Below are 16,557 nucleotides of genomic sequence, written 5' to 3' on the forward strand. Positions count from 1 at the left end.
TGTTCAAATGACCTAACCTGTTTAATAATCCCAAACTTTCAAATCTTCATAGACATTGTCTGCTCCGTCAAGGTAGCAGCCGTAACCAAGTGTCATCTTCGTTTCACAGATCATCAGGGAATGACCTGCAGCCTGCGCTTTAAAGGTTACAGCAAAATAAAAAGGATTCACCATGACTGCTTTTGAGCGGACTACTTGATAGACCCCATGGGTCTGGCTTATGTAGGCAATTTAGCTCGAGCTGGATACAGACTATGAATGTTTAAAATATTCTACAAGCATACACCAAGCCTTCATCTTTATGCAAACAAGTGAGGGTTTGATGATGACTATTCTGTTTTAAACATATGACCATGACTATGACTACTGCTACAGCAATCCTACAAGATGAAAATAACAATAATCAAAGCCTCTAATTGAATAGAAAGCATTAATATTGAATAAAACACTGGCTCCTTTCAGTATTTATTATAACACCGCCATGGGGAATTCTTCCAGACCAGTGATTATTTTCATCAATAAAATGATGGTCTGGAAACAACATGGTGTTACCAGAGACAGTGACCCACAATTAACTGGAAATCTTCCATTGACATCTTCTGCTTTGCTCTATTTTCTTGTTTCTTGAGCTACATTTCTCACCTCTGTTCTTCACCCTTCACTGATTCTCTTTGCTTGAACTGTTCACAAAAATTATGCAAGTGGACTGCACTCTGCATTGTCATTGTTTTATAGTTAATGGACTTCATAAGGAACCTGATGAGATGCTGCAGGGCTGCAAATCCCACCTTCATGATTTGCGTCACTGTTTTGAATTATGCAGTGCCACATCTAGATGAACGTATGCGCTCTTGTGTCATTCATTATCTCAGCAATTGAATTCTCAATGAGGGGACACACTCAGGTCACAAACTGAAAATGAACATCACTGCAGTATGTCCACATGTTCATGGTGCCAACAACCTTTTTATGAATAGATTTAGAAGAATACTATTTTCTGACGCTTGATATTTATTTTAGAACTAATCAAATTTAACAGTTGTATTCGAAACTCAAATTTGGTTACACTTTGAATGGAGAAGAAAAAAAGCAGCTGATTGTTTGTTTGAGGACTAGCATATGCTTTGTGTTGAATTAAAGGGGAATGACCTACAAAAAGGCAAAATGTGTTTGATTCACTGCAGGCGCCTCATCTCGGCTGCTGCAGGATTTGGACAAACAGGTAGAGGATTGAAAAGGAGCCGGAGTCAGAGACTTAGCATCGCAGGGGGAATAGGAAGAAAGAAAATGGAGGGTATCAAATATGCCGAGAATGTGGCAGAGATGTTTGAGAGTAATACACTAGAGAGCCCGACGAGTAGTGTAGTGGTTGTAAAAACAAAAGGATTCAAAGGGATAAAAGAGTGTTTCCATTTTTTTCCTGTTTCCTCCCCCTCTCAGCGCCGTGTGGATGCATTGTTCTGCTGCACACCTTGTTTTTTTGTTTTTGTTTTTTCTGCATCCTCGGGGCCACTTGTGATGCATCTCTGACCCTAATGAATCATTTACCCAAAGATGAAAAAGCTTGGATTAAAGGCACCGTGTTTGAAAAGGGATTTTTTTTTCTCCATGATTTCTGACAGCGCGCGCGTTGAGTGAAGGGTCTCAAGCACTGGCTTTTATCTGCATCTCGCTGCCTCGACGTCATCATGAGAAGTGTCACTGGGAAACAGACAAGACCAAGACTTTGCTACGAAACCCTTTTAAAAATAACAGTTTTTAATAAGTACTTCACATGTTGCTATGGATGACACACCCGCACGAACACGTGCACACGCGCACACAAACTCACACAATAGCTGGGTTTTCTTGCTTCATATAATTCTTTCCCTTTCATTCTCTTTATTCATCTCACACACTACAACTCCATTGAAAAGGTCTACACGTACACGTATTACTTACATATTCTATACAGTTACAGTGCTGTTGTGGATTATTCACGTTATTTTCATCCCAGGGGCAAAGTCAACAATAATGACCACAATCTGGGTCGCTCGCTATTTAAATACTGCGCATTTGATGCTTTCATCTTGTAGCAGACCGTCTCATTTGAGCAAGTGTGTCCAGGCCATTGACGTAAACAGACGGATGCACCAAGCAACACAAAGCCGTTGTACAACTCCCCATTTCCATCAAAGGAGACTGATAGCAGTTTATTGATCACAAAAGGTTTACACGAGTGCTTGGACTGGAAGCCAGATGCAAATCCTGTTTAAAAGTGAGAACAAGCAGATGATCAAATTACTTCCACTCTGTCAGGCTGCAGAAATGAAGCTGCTCGGCTGGCTGCAAAACATTTGGCACCATTAGCGCTCGGCGGCTGACATTAAATATGACTTTACATTCTTTATGATTCACAGGCTGGCTGTATTATTTCACCGTTTTGCCGCGGCCACTCGAAATAGAAACAAGTTGTGATCCCGACGGAGGCAGTTTCCTGGTATAAATCTTTAATGAAAAGCATTCAGGGGGATGAAACATTTGGGCAACTGACGACGGGGCCCTTGCGAAAGGACAGTCCGGAAGGCTGTGAATGCAGATCACACAGCCAGGATAATGTGTTGAAAACCAAGTAGCCGCTAGAAGAGACACCGAAGCTGAGCAAAAATTAACATATATTCCAAATCTAATTTCACATCTGTTACAGCAAACGAGGATTTGAAACACAGACAACACTTTTAATTGAGAATATAGATTAACATGGAAAGCCCATAGTCCAGAAAACAATTCCAAACGAAAACCCTGGTGCTGCGTATTCTTTATTCAAGGGCTGGATTTATGCATGTATTCAGCCGAAAGTGAGGCTCACTGAGTGGAAGGTCAGTGAAGTGGACAAGCGGGTGTATGATCCACCTAAGAGGCTCTGGAACGTACATTTGCATGCCGCCTATACAACGTGGGAAGATACGAGTGCCGTCGCTAGTTTAAATTGTACTCATTTCACACAAAACAGAAAGCTGCTCGCATTGTCTTTACCAATCGCTTCTAGCGACCGCCCCCCTACCTTGAATACCTGCGGCCAATGTCTGTTTTTTTTCCTCCGTATGTGCTGTGGAAATACACTCCTGGCACACCATGAACAGTGTTTATGCTAAACAAACATTTTCTAAAAATGTGCTGATCTCTCATAAGAGAAATCACCTCTTAGTCTCCAAGCCGTACGGCCAGTTCTAGCCAAACAACACTGCGCGTCAGCACACACCGTCAGACCGCAGGTCAGGTGACCCCACTCGTCCAAGCTCATCGCTGGAAGAAGTGGCTACCTATCGAACGTGACCAGACCTTGGCCCAGGTTGTTCCCCGTCTGAGCGGATTTCTCGTCTGCTGGGTCCTTTTTTTTTTTTTCTACAACAGCAAACAACGACAGCAACAACACGCTCCGCCTTCCCCTCCCTCCTCCTTTTAATTTCCCATCCCGTGGTAAGACTTCCCTTCTCTTGACAGAATTAGCTGTCTATTAACTATACAGACAAGTGCTGCATGTGCTTTTGTGAGAATGGAGAAGAAGAAGAGTCTCTAGCTGGGTCAGCTGCCAATCCTTTGAGAGTCGTGATCAGAAAGACGATGACGGGACAGGGTTCGGAACATCGGATTTCTTTCATCATCTCGCCGCCGTAGACGCTCCTTCAGCTCCTCCGTCCCCGAGAGACGTCCTTCCTCTCCTCCCGTCACTCCTCCCTCTCTGCTGCCTGCTTCCTGTAGGCCTCGTTCAGCAGCTGTATCTCCTCGCGGTAGCCCGAGTTCTCCTGTGTCTGCCGCCGGCTGTTCTGCCGGTGGGCTTCCACGGTGTCCGGTATGGTGATGTTGATGGTCTCCGCCTCCGGGTTGCCGCTGCCGGGGATGAGGAGCGAGTAGGAGGCTGTCTCGCCCAGGTCGCAGGACACGAAGCGGTTCTCCCGCCGCGAGTAGCGCAGCGATGGCGAGCGGGCGTGGGACGACGACTGGCTGATGTTGGAGATGATGGAGACGCTGTCCATGGCCTCCTCGTTGTCGCAGATCTCCAGGACCTCCAGATGGATCTTGACGTTGGTGTCGCCCACGCCGCCTCCGATGCCCATCGCCATCCCCAGTCCCATCTCCGTGCCGCCCAGGCCAACATTGCTGACGTTGCTGTCCCCGTCCTGGCCTGCCGAGGCCGACTCGTCTGCGCTGGGCTCGTGGCCGACTGATTTGGAGCGATACACTTCCACCTTTAGGGCGAGAAGAGGATTGGTGGTTAACAAGACACCTTGAATGTTGGCTTTGTGTCACGGTTCGTTGTTTTAGTGTTTCCTGTTTTATTTTGATAGTCTCGTCTCCCATTGTGTTTTCTGGAATTTACTTCCTGCTCCTGTTTTCCCGCAATTTTTGTTGCTCCAAGATTTTCACCTGTTGTCTCATTGTCAATCCTGCCCTTGATCTCCCTTTGTCTGAGTCGGGTTGTAGTCTCATGTTAGTTGCTCTGTATTAGTTGTCTAGTTTGTGTCTATGTCTAGTTCCGGTTCAGGTTCAGGTTCCAGTCTCTAAGTCTGTTTGAGTTTCTGTTTCAATTATAATTTTAAGTCACCCAATTTAGATTTAGATCTTTTTATTCATTTACTTATTTATTTATTTATTTATTTATTTTACCAGTGAGGACAGTTTTTGTTTCGTTTGGTTACTAAAATAAATAACTTTCTGTTTCCAACACCCGTAGTTTTGTCTGCATTTGTTGAGTGAGGCCAATTTCATTTCCAGCAGTTCCCTAACCACACAAAAATGTTTAATTGCTGCATTTGACATTGACCAAATTAATTGTACAAAAATTGTAAACGAGTTGCACAGTTAATTATCCGAAAACCCTAAAGATATCCGAAAAGCAGCATGTTTAGCACTTTGTTCACAGCCTAAAAAACACTGGGATTTAGCACCCCAAGGAGACTGGGTCTTTTGTGAACAGCTGCCTGAGCATGATTGGGTGTCGGTACCCATTGTGACATCACAAAGAGCTTGACTTCCAGAGCTCTGGGTTTTAGCACGTAAATGTCTAAAAAGCAGAACAAGCAAAATACGTAATTGACTGAGTTTTTCTCTGTTCACTGACAGACTACAGAGACGATATTGTAAATCACAATTTGCTGAACGGGATCTTTGAGAAACGGTTTCATGTTTCATAAGAACAAAGCCAGGCTCTGTGTTTTCTCCTCCATTCTGTCTGTCCCTAGCACCGTACTTGCAGGGACAATGCAATCCTTTCATCTAACTGATAAAGCCAGAGGCTAAATATATATCTGTATATATATATATGTATATATACATATATATATGTATATATATATATATATATATATATATATATACATATATATACATATATATATATATATATATATATGTATATATATATATATATATATATATATACATATATATATATATATATATATATATACAATTTCTTTTAAGAGATTTTGAAAAGCTGTCAAAGCGACTATGCAGAGAGTTGGCACCTTCTTAGCGTTGTTGGGGGAGATTTTGAGGCCGTCGCTGCTGACTTCATAGGTAGAGAGTGAGAGAGTCTTCCCCGTGGGAGCCTGCAGTGAAACCGTTCCCTGGAACGCACACAGGGGGATTGACAGGCCGCCAGATGACCGCTAAGCAGGGGGAGCAAAGAAAAAGACAGCATGAAGTCAAGTAAATGCTTGATGTACATGTATGAGGAACTTCAATGTGGTATGTATTACAGTATGTAATGCATATTAGAAAGCTCCATCCTGACTGTTCATGTTTGGCAGAGTCCTCGTTCCATTTTAATCTGACTCCTGAAAGAAACTAATGCCCCTCCCTTAAAACCAAGATGTTGTGGATGATGAACATCTTTTCAATGGTTAATTTTATTAGGCTGACATAATTTTGAGGAACACCATGTTATATTTCTTACCATTTATTCTTAGTTTTTAATTAAGATGCATATTTTTTCAAAATAATTTCCAATTACCAGTCTTATTAGATACCACTGATGCATTTCATCATATATCACATTTCCCAAGCATACAGGTTTTTTTTTAGAGGTTGCAACAGGCATCAAAGTGAGTCTCTGTTACAATGTGCTTCAGAAAATGTACTGTATGTAGCTGGTAGGGGATGAGGAAAGCATCCTGCAGTGCACAAATAGGGATACTGTGTCAGGTCTCATTAAGTATTCTAAATTATTCAGATTAGTTCGATGTAATGATCCTGCTGCTACTGAAGCGCACAAAACGTCACAGGGGAGACGTCAATCTCCCACCCTTTCCGCGCGATGGCTATTGTCTTTACGTCATTGGGAACGTTGAGTCAAAACCACTTCGTCAATAATTCAATGCACGCTCAAACCCCATCGAGGGACTCCACGTTCCAGGTATGCTGTATTTATAGATGACTCTACATTTAGATTGGTACTTCTGTGAGCCAACATCTCCTGAACAAAACCTTAAAAGTCAGAAAAGAAAGCCTTTTCTTTTTTTTTTCTCATGCGCTGTTTATGTAGGTCTACCTCTCAGTTTTGTTTATAGCTGCGGGTGTCACAAATCTTGACTGAGAACCTCCCAACTGTGACTCAGTTTCACTTCTTTCAAACATATTGTAATTGCACAGAAATTTGATTAGCTTTATGCAAATGAATAAGCTTCAGAATTAGGAAAACAGTTGTAGGCGAGTGAAATAGCAAGTCATTCATTGTCGTATCTCTTGATAATTGTTAATTATGCATTATTTGTGCTGGTTTAGGATGAGTCACAAGGACATACAGTGGCATTACATAATAATTTAAAACATATTGTAAAACGGGACATCATGCTTTACAGGAGGCTTACGTGCATCGCAAACTCACTGTCATTACACAATGTTTACTGCGCTAGTTTGGGACGACTTCTGGTTTTTGATTTGATCTCCTACACTACAGCCATTATACAAATGTGTTTTACTTCCGACAGCTGTGTTGTGTTATAAACACTTTTTTTTTTTCCTCCATTCTGCTGCAAAACACCATTTTGGCCGCATTGGTGTTGTGCACATTAGCATGGTTCATTTAACGCTTTATTCAAAGCACAGCTATGCCTGAGAATACCATCTCACAGAGGTGTTACGACAACGCGCAGAACAGACCATTAGCGTACTCCCTTTTTAACACAAGCAACAGGCATCTGCAATGAATGCCAAGAGGAATATCTGAAGTGAAAACCTTCATTTCAGGTTTGTGATATTTCCTTGCCCTTCTTTTGCACCCTCTGTCATGTAGCCTAGCTCGCATTTGGACACAAATGACGGCGATGGTGGGGGTTGGAGTAAGGGTAGATTTTAGTGCTGTGCTTCTGATTGCGCACCGGAGCTCTGTTGTGCCCGGAGACGGCTTGTGGCTTGAACTGTGCGCTTGCTAGGAAAGAGTACGAAGTCAGACAGAGGGTAAGGATGTCTCGGAGCACTAATTCCACCTCTCCCTGTGGACGCTGAAGGCCAGAGGGGCCGGCAGCACGCAGCGCAGATGCAGCGTAATGACATCTAGCCCTCTAACAGGGAACAAAACACAACCAGGAGATGCTGTAAATCACAAATTACTTAAGTTTGGCAAGAGAGATCGGCTAATGAAATCTAAGGCAGCATACTAAAGGGAGTTTGCAACCCAAAAAAAAAAAAAAAAAAAAAAAAGTAGGAAGTAGGACACCCACCCACAGACACATAAACAAACACACCCACCCAAAACACACAAACACAAAGCATCTCGGATTTGTACATGATGCAAAGTGAGTGCCAAAGCTGAGCTCCAACTTGTGCGCTGTGTGATTTCTCTTCCCCTCGCTCTCCAGGCCTGTTTCAAGCAAAAAAAAACAAAACACCTCAGACTTATTTGTAATGCACAGGCGGACAAAAAGTGTGAATGCTTGTTCCGCGCGTCCACACGATTGCGGGGACGCGTCCGCATTTCTTCACGTCTGGGTTGCTTCTGCGAGATGATATTGGGCTCACAGTGTCACGGGCGTAAGTCATCGTAATGGGTGTGAGTCATTTGCAGAGGTGCTGCCTCCACCTGAGGCTCCCTCCCTCCGCCGTGTCGGCATTCTCCAAGGCCGCTATACATAAAACACTCGGCACTTTGTTTCTTGTCCTTGCGTAACTATTCAATTTGGATCCAGCCAAGAGGGAAGAGAATTAGGGCTCTGGTGTTACAAGAGCGCTGGATGTCAACTACAAATAATGATGTGGATTAAAAGGGATTAGTGGATAATGGTTTATGTGCCGAGCAAACTGTTTTAAAGTGCGTTGTTTACACTCGCCGCTCTCTGAATTTGCATCCACTGAACGGAGCAACTCCGGAGTGAAGGGGCGCATTATATATTCATGAGCACAGGTCTCACTCTTGGGAGATGGACGGTGACCAAAATATGCAAGCAGTCACGGTAAGTCTTAGAACCATGACAAAGACAAATAACTAGAAAACCACAGAACGAGGGAAATGACTTTATGACTTTTTACAAATCACATCACAATTGATCATGACTTTGTAAACACCACGAGCTCCCCCCCCAAAAAGAAGAGAAAAATAACAATCTCAGCCTAAATTCATGACTCCAAATTAAAAAGCAATCTCAATCTTGAGAGCCGCTCTGGGCCTAGGTGTGCAGAGGATTGTTTATCCCCCGTGAAGCTATGGCGTTGATGTCGGCGTTGTGATTTATTGCTCTATTAATTAGAATCCATTGGGCCAAAGCGCAAAAAAAGAAGTGAAGAGAGGAGAGTGGAGGAGAGGAGAAGGGAGTGAAGAGGGGTTGAGGGGGGAAGATAAGAGGGCTGGAGAGCAGACGAGACGAGAGGAGCGGAGAGGAGAGGAGAGGGGGGAATTTCAACCATTTTATCTAAATCACAAGCGCAGCTTCGAGTCTGTCAGCTTGATTATGAGAAAAGGCAGATTTAGAGATGCGGAGGGAAACTCAGAGGAGCAGCGTGGACCAGAAAGTCAGACAGACACCCAGACAGCAAGAAAAACGCACACGCATACGCAAACATCTCTCTAGTCTGGCTGAGTAATGGCTCCATTTCGTGTGTGTGTGTGTGCGCGCTTCTGCCTGTGTGTGCCTGCGTGTGTTTGTGAGCGTGTGTGCGTATGCAACCAGGTGCACAGCCGCCAAAGCGGCAGATAATTTCCCCTCGAAATTAAATGCAAACACCGAAAAGGGATATTAAAAAGGCATCCGTTTTGTCGTCACTAATCTCTCCCAACGCTAATCTCCCGAGCGCATCCATCCATTCAGCGTACGCCTCATGCAAATTCGGCAGCTGTCGGATGGGTTTGGGGGAAGACGCGGGGAGTTACTGTTTCGCATGTACCTGTCGAGGGGTTCTCTCCGATTTACTCCGGCACCACTCCCAGTCCGTCAGCTCGATGGTGCGGCACTCCACGTGCGACAGCCTCCTCTCCGAGCCCTCGAACACAGACGAGGCGTCGGTGAGGTTGTGGTCCTGGTAGGGGGACTGCGGCCCCCCGCCGCCGCTCTCGCAGGCCGGCGGGGGGCCATTGGCCATCGCCTCCCCTCCCCCGGCCTCGGCCTCCAGCAGCAGCTCGGCGTGGGAGGAGCTGTCCTCGGGGCAGGCGGTGCCTAGGTCGAAATCGGGGCCCAGGTTGGGCGCCAGCCCGGCACCGCTCTGGAGCGCGTCGAGGCGGGAGTTGGAGAAGTCGCAGCTGAAGAGGTCGTGGTAGGCCGGCGTCCCCAGCGGCGGGCTGCTGTGCGAGGCGGTGGCGTGCGACAGCTTGTACACGCCGTAGCCTTGTTGGAAAGACAGGTTGAACTCAAACTTTCTTTTCTTCACTGCAAAAAAGAACGAAAGGCACTCGGTTACGTCATCAAGCCTTATAAAAGTAGGGTCCAAGTTGATGCCGCAGTTGTCTGAGAACTTGGACGTGTGTGCCGTCTTTGGTGTACTGTGCAACGCCTCACCTGAGGGCTCTCGCCTGGGACCCCGCTTGCAGTTAATGAAGCAGCCACAGGGCATGTGGATCCAGCGCTCAGACAACACGAAGAGCGGGGTGACCGCAGGCGCGAGCAGAGTGAGAAAAAAGCACAGGGTCTCCAGGGACGAGCTGCGTGCGTTCAGCGCGTGGCGCACCAGCACCGAAGTCTGTGAATGAAAGAGGGAGGGGAAGAGGGGAAGAGGGGAGGACAGTTCACGGCTCTGCCCGGGTGTTTTAATGAAAGGCACGATGCGAATCACTGCACCTCGATGATTTCTTGCAATCAGTACTTGACTGTCAGTGTAAAACACGACAAGACGTTCCTCAAGCATCCATTGAGACCGGTTGAATGAACTCAGAAAATGACATTTACAGAAACACATCAGACGGATCCTGAAACGGGTTCAGTCGAGTCAACACTGACCCCTGCCAAATGATTCACATTCTGAGATTCCGTTCATTTCATGGGCTTCAAATCTAAAGCTGATTGTGTATGTTCATTGTGTATGTATGGCTGGGCAGTTGGCCTCGCCAAGATGCAAAGGACAAAAACTACACAGGTGATGTTGAGGGATTAGGTTTAAGTTGATGACTTTTGTTTCTTATTCATGGGTCCCCCTCCTCCTCTTCATCATCATCATTATCATCATCATCATCATCATCATCTCGCAATTGCTCAGAATTCTTCTTGGCAAACTGAAAATCGTCCAAACGGCATCTTTGAATAACAAGAGCATTTTTGTAGAAGCATCTTCTCACCTGCTAAAAGACTAAATAAATCTATTATTACTGTGGCAAGCATTGCTGATGAGCTGTTTCCAAACTTTTTTTTTTCACATTACTACTACTCTTATTCCCCTCATAACTGAACTACTACATTTTACCACACGTCACATTCTGGTCCTTACAGACGCGAACATAAACTGTGTTCTTGGAAGGATCCTGACACAATCTTCAAGACCTTTGGGCTTCCACGGAGTGGCATTTCCACCCCACTAACTCAACAATTCCTTCCACTTACCATGAGCGGCATCCACAGGACGACTCGGACCACCGCCAGGATCATGGAGAAGCGCTTCTGCGCGAACACCACCGGCGTGTCCTCTTCGGCGGCCGCCCTCTGCCCACTGACGGAGGACACAGGGGACAGGCAGCTGTCCTCCGGCTCCCTCAGCTCCGCCCTGAACGAACCGGGGCTCAACTCGTTGTATGCACCGAAACTTTTCCTCAGACTGTCCTGGGAGAACGACTGCAGGTCGCAGAAAGGCGTGGAGCCGCTCAGGCCCCTCGCCATCTCCAGGCAGCTGGGGTACAGCAGGGTCCTCTGGGGCTCCCTGGAGCACAGCAGCTGGTAAGTGAGGGGGGCGAAGAAGCACAGCAAACCGCCGAAACACAGGAGGTAGACGGAGAATAGCAACAGGGTGTAGAAACTGCCGCTCTCCGGGAAGCAGCCGAGGGAGGCCGGCGCGAAGCTGCCCCAGCCGCACAGAGGCAGCACGCTGACGGCCAGGCTGACAGCCCACACACCGGCGATGGCCCACATCACCCCGAGGGGTCGGCGGACGGACTGGAGCACCCCGAACTTCTTGGTGACGTAGAAGGTGTAGGCTGCGATGAGGCACGCCTTCATGTTGCTGGAGAGCCCCTGGAAGACGTAGAGAAGTCCGGACAAAGTGCAGAGGCCGGCCGGCCCCCCGCGTCCGCCCGCCTCCCACTGCAGGAGCATGAAGAGGGACAGGGGCACCACGCTCAGCAGGTCGTCCACCGACATGGAAGCCACAATGAGACACAGGGACGTCTTCCGCCTCATGCGGAGAAGGGACAGCAGCGAGTAGACGCCGCCGGCGAAGGTGGCGGCGGCGATCGTTACGCACAAGCCGAAGAGCAGCAGGCGGACGCGCCTCTCCGTCGCCGCCGGGTCGGTCTTCTCGTAGGTGGCCACGGAGAGGTTGCTCTGGTTGGGCACCGAGGAGATGCTCAGGTGCGCGGCGGACATTTTTTTTTTTTTTTTTTAATTCTTTTTTCCAACGAGTAGAAGTTCTCACGTCACCGCGCCGCACTTAAGCAGCCCGTTAAAGTTGACGGATTGCGAGGGCGGCACAAGCAGCCGCCGCGTCCCCGGACATGAGGCAGCAACGGCGGCGAGGGATGGACAGAGCTGTCCGGATGCAGGGCAGCATCGGCATCGGCATCAGCATCCGCGCGTAACCGAAGCGCTTCCCGTTGGATGTGCGCTGGCAGGGAGCTTTTCACAAACCGCGCACCTCTGGGTTCCCAGCTGTAGATTTCCCCCCCCCTTCTTCTTCTCTACGCGCTTTCGTCACTGCCCCCCCCCCTCACGGTAGACACTTGGGGCTGGGCCAAACGCAGCTCGGTCCGCCGCATCAGGCTGCGTTCTCATTCGTGGTTCGGCTCTCCGGGTCAATCCAAGCACACACACCCACACTCCCCTGTCCTCCGGTGCGCTGCCTCTCTGCCTCTCTGCTCCCCTGAGTGAGGAGGGACATTTCACCACAGCTGAATACAAATGAGGGAAGAAAGAAAACATCAGGGTTTTCTCTTAAAGATTTTTTTCCTTCCCCTGCCAGACAGTAATGCAGATCTGTGCTTGCTTGCATGGAGACCATCACTTTTGATGGCGGTTTTGAGAGGCTTTCATCAGAGTGCATTTCACTGTTTCATCTATGAAATCTTCCCAGCTTAATGGACTTGGAGAAGTTATAGGGGTAAGATATAATGCACACATCAAAGTCAGACATGATTCAAGTGAAATTGGGGATTTCTGGCGGAATATCCAAGTCAAGGGCCAGCTTTTCATGCAAGTGCACAAATATCTTCTTGCCCATGTGACAGCTGGGATATGTTCCAGCAAACTCAGCGACCCTGAGTGAGACAGAAAGCGGGTCTAGAAAATGAGTGACTGAATGTCGCCGTGAATCTCTCGAGTGCTGTAGTTACTGTCAAGGTGAAGAGAAGAGAGTCCACCAGAACGACTACACAATACACGAAATGGAAATTGCCCTCATATGACTGAAATCATGTTCCATCCATTTTTAGTCTTGAAGCAACATTTCCAATGTTAGCAAAACTGAAGATTAAGGCTCCTATAATAAATAATTAACTTCATCAATGGTTTCCAGAAATGAGGGAAGTCCATTCTTTTCATTCCAAACAGGACAGTCCTGGAAACTAGCTCTTTGTTGTGTAACTAAGTGATCACATTACAAGCATCTTATTTTCCCTGCTCAAACATGTAGAAGTGCAGCATATAGTAGCAACAGGCTAAGCGCAAAGCTAAAAAAAACCAAACCAAAACAAAATAGTCTGTCAATGTGTGTCCTGGATCCAGTGTTGGTTCAGGGTCTTCAGGGGCATCAGGGTTCTTTATTGCAGGCAATAAAACATCATCAAAAGCTGCTATGACCATCATCTCCTCCTCGACTTACCGTATAATACTGTCTACAACAGGGGTGGGCAATTATTTTTTGCAAAGGGCCACATGACAAACCTGAATCGTGTCGGTGGGCCACGGCCAAGTTTTGTCGACGGACCCGGGGGGTGAAATCGCGCTTTCGTTGATGGGGACTGGGGAAACGCGCTATCGTGCTATCGTGCTAACGTGCTAACGTGCTGACAAGCTTTCGGTGACGGCGGCGGCGGGGGATGGGGGGTGGTTGATCAGCCTCACGCGGGCCGGACAGAGACACGCAGCGGGCCGGATGTGGCCCGCGGGCCGTACTTTGCCAAGGTCTGGTCTACAATCACCTCTCTCTCCATTTTTCAGCATGCACAATTAACTCTAAACATCACTGGACATCCCAGGTGGTCCACATACATATATTTTATTCTACAAAAACTGACAGGATATATGGCATTTTATGTGGAGCTATCAAGTTTTTTTTTGATTGTTTGTTTTCAATTGACTGCTCCACTGGAGTCTGAGATGAAAAACAAACTTGTGAAAATGGCTGCAATGTTGGATTAGGTAAAAAACAACAACAACGAAATGTCGACACATCCAAAACAGAGAGTATGTTGCCCTGTGAATGGGCTAACTTGTGTGTGTGAGCAGTGTGTTTTTCTGCACACCAGCTTGCCCTGTCCAAATGGCCTTGTCTTATCTGTCCCTGCGGTGTCCAAGGATTTTCTGGCTGAAGGACTTCTCCGTTTTGTCTTGATGGGTCATGGGTGTACAATTTGTCTCATCCTGGTCCAAAAAAAACACCCCCCAAAAAACAAAAAAGAGAAAACAAAACAAAAACTCAGTGTTACTCTGGTCATCACGGCTGACAGGTTTTTGGATTCATAGCCTTTATGCAAACACAGGCACATCTGTGCTACGACAGCCCATGATTATTTATTGTGGTTCCCATTATGTTATTACTAACTTGATGACATCACCATAGGGTAACAGGCGGCAAGGACTGTGCGCCTCCTGCCGATGTGAATGCAAACATGACAGTAAGTGCGGCAGATTTCAGGCCCGGCAATTAAATTAGAGCTAAGTGACTTACAGCCAGTGTCACGGCGAGACTTTCAGCGGAGCAGAGACGGCGCAACACAAAAGGACAAAACACGATAAACAAAGGTGCATAGACACAAAGCCGGGCGCACGCACGCACGCGCCTGCCCATGCACAGACGTACAACAGATGAGCTCAGCACCGCTCGCCAAGGTGACCTACTTCGCATGTGTTTGTGCACGGTGCATGCGAGAGACTCTTAGTGCAAAGTAAGGCGCGACGTGAGAAGGCAGCTCCGTGGAGAATTTCCCAAGAGACGCATCGGAGGTAAATAAAGCCTATTGCAAGTGGATTCATCAGGGCTTGTGAACATGTAGTAGATGATTACCTTTCAAAGAAAAGGTTTAAAATTGGCCTTGATGCAAGTGCAAATAAAATCATATTTGGAAGAAAAAAAACCTCAATAAGCACAGAGGCCAATTCCCTATTTACTTTTCTGCAACAATGTTTAATTCATCTATTCATCCATCAATTACACATCACAGCTTATCAGCTTGCAGGGGGGCTGGGCCTGTCCCTGCTGATAGTGGTAGTGGGTGGGGGTGCAGGGTAAAGCCTGGACAGGCTGTTAGTTCATCATGGCGCTGACACCTAGAGATCAATAGCACAAACACACAGCATCACGGTGCTGCGGTCATGCTGCAGCTTGGGTACAACGGCTCTCGGCTGAAGCCCACCTGTCAATTTAGAAACTTATACAATTCACTGCAGACTCACAAACAGAGGCGCCGAGGTTTGATCTTCACTGCACACGCGAAATGAAATTGTGGAACTTTAAATGAAAGATCAAATGTAACTAACCAGACACACTTAGAAAAGTGTTTTTATGATTCTTGTTGCTTGGGGGGTAAAATAAATGAACGTACCCACAAAAGACTGACAATGATTGAAATTCATTTACACCATTGAATGCCAGAGAGAAAGAGATGGAGCAATAAATCTGTAGAATGACCTGTCTCAGTGGCTCCAGACATTGTCATCACAGTGTTTACTTTCATCATGCCTTTGTAATGATAATCCGTTCTTGGCAAGTCATCCATGGAAAAATGAAAAATAACCGTGTATGAATGAAAACAGCATTGACACCAGTGAAGCTAAAGTTTTGAACACAGCCTCGTTATCTAATACGTCAATGTCTTTATTATCATCTCTTTTTTTTTTCTTCTTCAAGACATGGCCTTGGAAAATGCGGCGGGGGGGGGGGGGGGGGGGGGGGATATGTAATGTCTCATGAGGACTTTTAATCGGAAAGGGTTCTGAGATTGAGCTTTCTAATGCGTTCTGTGAACATTCTTTAAACGTATTTGTATTGAACTGCAGTGTGCAGGCAGGCAGAAACGCACCGAGCCACCGTTACTGCGTCGCTTACTGGCCTCTGGTGGTGAATTTGTCAATGCACATTTTCTTCCACACACACAGAGACGGACACATACATATTTATTTATATTTATTAAATTTACATAAAAGTGTAAAACTGGAGAGGTGGAGGATATTGTCTTGTTAATGACTTGTAGAACAAAAGAATAAGACAACCAAATACAGACTCTAAACTATTGGAGCCAAAATGATTTTGTATGACAGGATGAATTAAAGCCCTTTTTTTTCTTCCTAATGAAGGTGACTGTGATACCAAACTACTTTGCCCACTACTAGACATCTCAAGACAGCAGGACAATGACCCGGGGAAAACTGCAGTAATTAATGACTTTTTCATTATGTGTCTCATTAACATCAAACACCAATCAGGAGATGTATTTCCCCTATGAGCAGGAAGCCGCTCCATGAAATTTTTGTTTTGATGACATTTTGATCAACAAATGACACCAGGTGGATTGAAACAGCTACCCAAGGCTCCCAGTGCAGAATAAACATTAGGACTGTGACACAGAAGCACATGAAGGTGTCTGCCCGGTATCTGCTAGTCGCTAGTGGCTCCACGTTGGTGAGAAAAAGCTGCTTTCTCTCTCTCAGACACAACACCTAATCTGTTTGGCATCATGTTCTCAGTAATGTGCTCCTAGTTGCAGACGACTGAGACTGGACTGTCTTGCCT

The 16,557-nt window shown here is 46.4% G+C and overlaps 1 protein-coding gene across 1 annotated transcript; it reads right to left on the reverse strand.

The window, feature by feature from the left end:
* Nucleotides 1–1,737: 1,737 nt before the first annotated feature.
* LOC142894987 (putative G-protein coupled receptor 149) lies at nt 1,738–12,451 on the reverse strand. Its single transcript, XM_076035712.1, has 5 exons — nt 11,004–12,451; nt 9,969–10,149; nt 9,361–9,839; nt 5,508–5,651; nt 1,738–4,229 (listed from the first exon to the last, which is right to left on the reverse strand). The coding sequence occupies exons 1-5, from the start codon at nt 11,976–11,978 to the stop codon at nt 3,708–3,710; spliced, it is 2,301 nt and encodes a 766-aa protein (XP_075891827.1). The 5' UTR covers nt 11,979–12,451; the 3' UTR covers nt 1,738–3,707.
* Between the last annotated feature and the right edge of the window lie 4,106 nt (nt 12,452–16,557).

The sequence above is a fragment of the Nelusetta ayraudi genome, unplaced genomic scaffold, assembly GCF_046127955.1.
Source record: "Nelusetta ayraudi isolate G7.1 ecotype Tasmania unplaced genomic scaffold, CSIRO-AGI_Nayr_v1 ptg000048l, whole genome shotgun sequence".
Classification (NCBI taxonomy): Eukaryota; Metazoa; Chordata; class Actinopteri; order Tetraodontiformes; family Monacanthidae; genus Nelusetta; species Nelusetta ayraudi.